Genomic DNA, 7,442 nt, shown 5'->3' on the forward strand with positions numbered 1-7,442 from the left:
TCTATGTGAAGCCAACAATTTAAGGTAACTCTGCCCAGGTCCCATATAAGAATTCAACACCTTCACATTATCCTGGATTTCACCTGCCCACAAGACATTGTCTCAATCTGCCTCTCTAGTAGCATTCTTTGGATCACATGCTATTTTTTTTCCGGAACCGCGTTGAAGTATATGGAAGCTCAGTTTTTGGTACCTAAATAATTGTTCTATTGTTTAAGAACAATAGAATGTTAAACAGAAGAATGTGAAGGGTAGACAAAATATAGAAAGGTGGAGAATTATGTACTTTGAGTATCAAGTACACATGCCTGTCCCATGGCAGTTAAGTTATCCAACTTCCCACCTTCAGTATTAAATGTTTCCTCCATTTCTGTCAGAATCAAGCAAACAAACCATTAAAACAATTAGATCACCTGCTCTTTCCTATCGATTATGCCCAGTAGTTGCTTTGAGACATTATTCCAACCAATATACTGCAGTCCAGTTTTCTCATCTGATCCAATGGCAATCTTTAACACGTCCCCCAACTAGTAACCCTTTGAGTTAGCCCTTCCCAACACAACCTACATCGATATCATAATTGGCATTCTTGGACAGTATTGGGTGCTCTTGATATTTCTACACTGGCTTGGTCGCTACCAACAGTTCTATCAGAAATTTTTACACTGGCTTGGTCGCTATCCACAGTAATTTCATACCTCAGATACATGCTCGGATGCGATCCGCACGTTCACAAACATTTACACAATGGCTCGGACGCTATCCACAGTAATTTAATACCTCAGATATATGCTCGGATGCGATCCGCACATTCTCAAACATTTACACACTGGCTCGAACGCTATCAACAGTAATTTCATACCTCAGATACATGCTCGGATGCGATCTGCACATTCTCAAACATTTACACACTGGCTCGGACGCTATCCACAGTAATTTCATACCTCAGATACATGCTCGGATGCGATCCGCACATTCTCAAACATTCACACACTGGCTAGGACGCTATCCACAGTACTTTAGATAAAAACACACTGGCTCGGACGCTATCCACAGTAATTTAGATACCACATACTGGCTCGGACGCTATCCACAGTAATTTAGATTCCACATACTGGCTCGGATGCTATCCACAGTAAATTAGATGCCACACATTGGTTTGGACGCTATCCGCAATGATTTAGGTTACTTGCACATAACTTATTTTCTGTTTTGATATTCTATGGCAGTTAGGGGTGTTGGCTTACCTTCGGTAACCTTAGGGCCTCCTACATTCCTAGTGTCATTGTCCTGGCTGCTCAGCCCATACAGTGCACAGGATATTATGCTTAACTTGTTTGATTAGAGTTAAGGTACACAGCACATCCCCAATGTTACCCCAAAGCAATCCATCGATTTTCATGTTATTTCGTTTAATAAATTTCGACTCCATTCAATTATCTTGTCTCCATTCAATTATCTTGTCTCCCTTTATTGTCAGTTCCGTGCTAGGCAAAACAGGATCTTTATTTCGGACAACAGACTAAGTGAACTTAATTCGGCCTTATCCTTGATCCCCATTAGGTAAAACAGGATCACCATTTTGGAATACTACTCGTAATATTTTTACTGTGTTCATTTTGAGCAATTTTATCAGTCGTTTCCCACAGGTCAGATAATTAACGGGGGGGGGGGGGCGGCTATTAGGTACCCGAGAGTAGTCAAGGCCTACAAATCTAAGTGCTATCTCAGGAATTAAAATTTTGGTTGGTTGATTAGCTGGCCACTGCACGTTTTATTTTGTTTCAAGCTTTCATTTTTAATTAAATTGTCTTGGAAAATTGATTGAGGTAACTCTCATCCTTGATGACTGATGTTGTTTGTTTTTTCAGAAACCTTGATTTCTTATTGTTTATACACGCACAGTTCAAAAAAAGAAACATGAATAATCAAAACTTGGTAAAAGGGTACCCTTTAGAGTATTTTGTATATCTAGGTGTGCTCCCACAAACAGAGGTTCCCTGACTGGAAGTCATATTACCTCAAACAAAAAGCTCAAAAAGCACTGTTGACATCTTTCTATGTGCACATCTTTTTATAGCTTCACACTCCCCTCCTGACTGTACTTTTTCCTTGGGTTTTCAACGTTAGGGGCCACCTAGAATATTTTTCCTATAGGAGCCACCTAAATCCTAGGGGCCACCTAGAACCTGCTTATAACCCATGTCTTTTAATATAAAAAATAAATAAAGCCATTTTTTCTTGATTGGGGGTTGTATTTCTTGAAAAATACTGGGGTTAGCTTGCTAGGGGGCTGAGTGTTTAGTAATGGAACTTCGGGCAGAGCTGATAAGTTACAAATATATTTCTATTTATATAAATCTATGCTGTGGGGAAGGTTTTGGCCTCTCTTAAAAAAACTTTGGCCTGGACGCAATAAATTTGTTGAGAATTTGCATGGGAAATTTCTTCCATATTTTGCTTTGTAAATGTGAGGGCTACGTTTTGAAATTCTTGACCCCACCTCCTGAATAATGCTGGGGGCTGGATTGGACCCTTCTGCATTCTATGTATCATAAAATTCTTATTGTTTTCATATATATCTCTTTAAAACAGATTTTAGTGCAGTGCTCACTGGTGTAAAGTATAAAATATGATAGGACAGGAAAAATTGATAAATATCCTTCAATTTTAAGAAATAAAGAAGAACAAAGAATCATGAAGAAAGAAATAGTGTTTTATTATGATGTGATTTGCCCCTATGCTAATTTGGCCTCTAAACTTATAGAGGATTTGGCAAGAAGAAATCAAGCCAATTTAATCTGGAGACCAGTCCTTTTAGGTAAGAATATTTTCTGAATGGATTATTTTATTTCAAGAAATATAGAATTGAAAGATGGGACTCCTTCAAAGAAATTGTCTATGAACATTTCACAAAGTACAAATAAAATAAGACAAGTTTAAATTGATTCATTTTTTCTTCAAGGTGGAATTTACAAGCATACAAAGAAAGAACATGCAAATATCCCAGACAACAAAATGATCAAAACATATTCCAATCAAAAGAGAATGACACTGGGAAAAGGTCTGGAAAATTTAACAATATAATTCTTTTAGTTTTGCCAACTGAGTTTTGGGCACTCTATAGTTATTATAGTTATTGGAACAAAAATTTAGATCTTCAGTACTTATAGGTCTGCTTTTATTACTTTTTTCAGATCTGGTTATGCATTATGCTAGGTATAACATACCAATATCTTCAGTGCAAGTTCCTGATATACGGACTCTAAATGCAATGAGGCTTATTGCATCAACACCATCAGAATCTGATAAACTGAGATCAGCCCTTACTCATCGACTTTTTGATGCAATTTGGATAAAACAAGAAGGTGAATTTTACAAAGCATTTTGAATTGATGAGATATTTCCAAACTTATTTGTAAAATTTGATCTGTCTCGTTAGTATCCAAATTAATTTTGAAAACTGGTAAAAATGCCCACAAATGAACTCATCGACAGATTTGTAAACATAATTGTTATCTGATGTACTAAGATTGTGATTGTGTTGAACAAAATGTAGTATTAAGATAAAATAAATCATTTTGATTTGTTGTCAAAATAAGATTTTTATATTATGCCTGAAATTGCCGTTTTTCACTAGTTCTGTATTAAAGTTCTGTTTATTAAATCACAGATATTATGTTTTTCTAGACGTCAGTGATTTGGGTGTGCTTCAAAACATTGCCAATTCTTTGAAATTTGATATAGATGTAAAAGGACTCGTTGAGGACAAAAAACATCCATCCAAACAGATTCTAATCGACAACACACAAGAAGTTGTAGACAGAGGAGCATTTGGTGTACCAAGGTTCTTTTTATGTTTGTTTTTCTTAGTGGCAGTACATTATGCTGTATGAAATTTTTTGATCCTTAACCTGTAGCTCTTGACTGGCCTTTATAGTGTCTTTTTATCCTGATGGAATGAAACTTAGTTGAGGTATATTTATTAGCACTGTTGGACTGTCTGAATTCATTTGGCATTATTTCGTTAACTTATTCTGTAAAATTTAAGTGTATTGTACTTCGTGACTGTATCACTTTTTAAGTATCTGGGTTAATGACCGACTTTATTTTGGCACTGATCGTTTGTTCTTTGTTGAACAAGAACTTGGCAATGCAACAGCTTCTCCTCATCGCTTATTGCAGACTCCTGTTGAAAGGAACTTATCGAAAAAATTGACCTTTTATTTTGATTTTTCAAGTCCTTGGACTTTCCTGGGTTATGCTCAGGTAAGTATTTATTATTTTGTTTTCTTCTATTAGCTCTCCTGATTATAGATTATAGATTGCTGATAATCCACAAAAAGTTATTCTATTGTTTGTGTTATAACTGTTAATTTGATATTAGTCAGTTTTAAATTTTTTTATTTACAAATTTCAATACTTGAATGTAGGTCTATGGTTTTGTACAATTATATATAGTATATGTCTTTAATCTAATGCTCTGATATAAATTAATTTGATTCAGATACCCGAATTGGCAAGCATGATCAGAGAAAAAGGGGTTTCTCTTGATGTTGAATTTGTTCCAATATTACTTGGTGGATTGTTCAAAAGCATTGGATCTCCAATGGTATTATACCACTGTCCAATTTCTAAGAAAAAATTTCCAGTTTCTTTGAAAACAGACTGAGTGCTTATATATTTTTTCCAAGAACTTTTTAATGATTCCTTCTCCAAGATGTAATTTAATTTTCTTGAATGTTAAAAAGTGGGTCTTTGGATTTAAAGTTTTGTAATGATCAAACATACTGAAATCCTATACTAGTTTTCCTTAGAAAACATTTTAAAATCCTTTTTACGTTTCATTTCAGATTCCTATGCAAAGTATGGGAGATAACAAGAGAAGATATTATACACAGGACTTCAATGATTGGCTACAGTACAAGAAAATGAAATTCTTGTACAATAGTCATTTCCCATTGATTTCAGTCAAAGCATTGAGATTGTATCTTGCTAACCCAACAGCTGATCTTAGAGATGTGTTATGTAAGGAATTTGGATTTTTTCTAGTTAAACGACCATTTTATGATACACGTTTATAGCATGATGAAACTGGGTTGGAGTTCACCAGGTAGAATTGATATCAAAGGTCTAAAGTTGTTGTATTGATTTTATCAAAGACATAGAATTTTATCGCCTTTTTTTCCTGATAAACTCAGCCCATTTCAATCAAGCCCTTTGTAGAAAAATTTTAGCTTCAAGGAAGCAGTCTCAATCTTCAATATTTGTGATTTTAAGTAAGTTTATGTACATTGTAATACTGGTATTGATGTCAAAAGGAGACAGTTTTTCCTGTTTTAGTTCAAGCTGCATGGGTAGATGACAAAGATATTACTGATGTTAAGGTATCAAATTCAGTTTTTGTTTTTTCGCTTATAATATTTTTCCATCACCCTTGAAAACCACCATCAACAATTATTATCCGACGCGCGTAAATAGCGACATTTGATTGGCTTCTTTGCTGTCCAATATTTTTGAATATATAGCTTCCATGGGGGCTACATATTTCAAAAATTGACGTGACACAACGAGTTCAATGAAAATTGAACATCTTCTTTTTGACGTTACGTCACAAAATAAAAATAAGACTTTTGAATAAAAAATACCAAGAAACCAGATTACGAGCTTATAAATTGGAAACGAGAAATATTTTAGCGATGAACGGATATTAAACTATTTATTTGGACGCAGTCTCATCCAATATGAAAAATATTAGGCTACAAGAGAAGATATTGGACTCCGCAAAGCCTCGTAATGCATGTTGGATTCGACTTTGTCAAATAAATGATTAATACGAGGAAAATCTTTATTAACATCCTGAGCTCTAAAGTCCACTTTTTCTTCCTATTATATGGAAACCACTCTCAATGGAACAAGTCTATTTATGTTACATAGTTTCTATATGGAAGCACATAAACTTTAGAAAATGTGTCCTCCAATTTATTGGCAGATGAAATTACTAAAACTTAATGATGATATCTTGTTGATACAATTTTCTAAGTTAACTGAGTATTACTTTTCATGAATTTTTATTTTCTGTTCAAGATCTTAGAGGAAATTATTTCCAAAGCTGGTTACGATTTCAAAGATGTTTATGAAAAATCACAAAGCAAAGAAATCAAACAACAATTGATAACTAATACAAACAGGTATATCTTCTTCTTCATTTTTTTATATCTTTTTCAGCCCAAAGGGGTTTAAAGTTGCTTACTTTAAGAAGTTATAAACTGATCGCTAAATTATCTGTAAATATTATGTCTTAATATGTAAATCATTGTTTCGTGGGAACTAGAATTGTTATCATTTTTAAGATTAAAAAAATGCCACCAACTGATCCCCTATTTCGGCCAACACCCACCCTAATATATTTGATGTGACAACAACATTATGAAAATCTCTTAAACTAAGCAAGAAAACTTCTTCAAGAAACACTGATGATGATTTATTCGAAATATGTTTGAAAGATAAAAATTTAAATGCTTGGTTAAGTTCTTCGACTATGTTTACCTCGCTGATTTTTTACTTCTTTAAGTAAATCAACATTAAAATTTTTTGTTTTATTTAACATTATTAAAACTGTTTTTTATTTTAGTGCTGTTGAACTTGGTATTAGTGGATTACCAAGTTTCCAGGTTGACGATGGTCCCATAGTCTTCGGTCAAGATCGTTTAAACATTGTAGAGGATATGCTACTAGGCTGGAAATTTGATTTCGGGGATTATTTTAACAAAAGCAGACTTTAGATTTACTACCCCTGCCAGTATGGAGGAACTAAAACATAAAATCAGACAGAAAATGAAGGGGCTTGAAATCTATTTTTGACAGTGTGCCTTGAAAAAACAAAAGAAAGATACTGGAAATTTGGTAGGAATGTTTCCTTGGGAATAAGAAAATTTAGCCATCTCACAGTATATGCTTTTGGTAATATTATGCTTTTTCGGACGTTGTTATATTATATGCTTTTGGCAACCTTATATGCTTTTAGGGACCTTGTTATGCTTTTAGGGACCTTATTTGCTTTTAGGGACCTTATGCTTTTGGGGACCTTATTATGCTTTTGGGGACCTTAACTGCTTCAGGAGACGTCTTAAAATGCAATTAGGGGTCCCATCAATCTCATTACTGAGAATGGGGATGTTAAAAATTCAGTTTCATGGTTGACCTTAATTATTTGGAGTATAACGCTCAAGAAAACTAAGCTTCTCGATTAAACTAAAGCTTTTCACTTACTCTATTATTTATCGACAAATTCTGAGAATTGATCATGATTATCTGTATAGTGCCTTTTTGATGCCTATTTGTCCTTCGATGGATGGAGAATAGTTTTTAATATAATTTTTGTAATTATTTTTCTTTAATTGACTCACTGTAAATACTGCAATAAATTTATAGAATTTATA

At 34.0% G+C, this 7,442-nt stretch overlaps 1 protein-coding gene across 1 annotated transcript; it reads left to right on the forward strand.

Moving 5' to 3' along the window:
* The first annotated feature begins 2,599 nt into the window (after positions 1-2,599).
* Positions 2,600-6,904, forward strand: LOC136816247 (uncharacterized). Its single transcript, XM_067072577.1, has 10 exons — positions 2,600-2,821; positions 2,966-3,064; positions 3,198-3,368; positions 3,691-3,847; positions 4,086-4,269; positions 4,508-4,612; positions 4,854-5,028; positions 5,344-5,387; positions 6,088-6,191; positions 6,635-6,904. Exons 1-10 carry the CDS (start codon positions 2,698-2,700, stop codon positions 6,783-6,785), a joined length of 1,314 nt encoding a protein of 437 aa, XP_066928678.1. The 5' UTR covers positions 2,600-2,697; the 3' UTR covers positions 6,786-6,904.
* Positions 6,905-7,442: the final 538 nt, after the last annotated feature.

This window comes from Clytia hemisphaerica, unplaced genomic scaffold (assembly GCF_902728285.1).
Source record: "Clytia hemisphaerica strain Z4C2 unplaced genomic scaffold, Clytia hemisphaerica genome assembly, whole genome shotgun sequence".
Taxonomy (NCBI): domain Eukaryota; kingdom Metazoa; phylum Cnidaria; class Hydrozoa; order Leptothecata; family Clytiidae; genus Clytia; species Clytia hemisphaerica.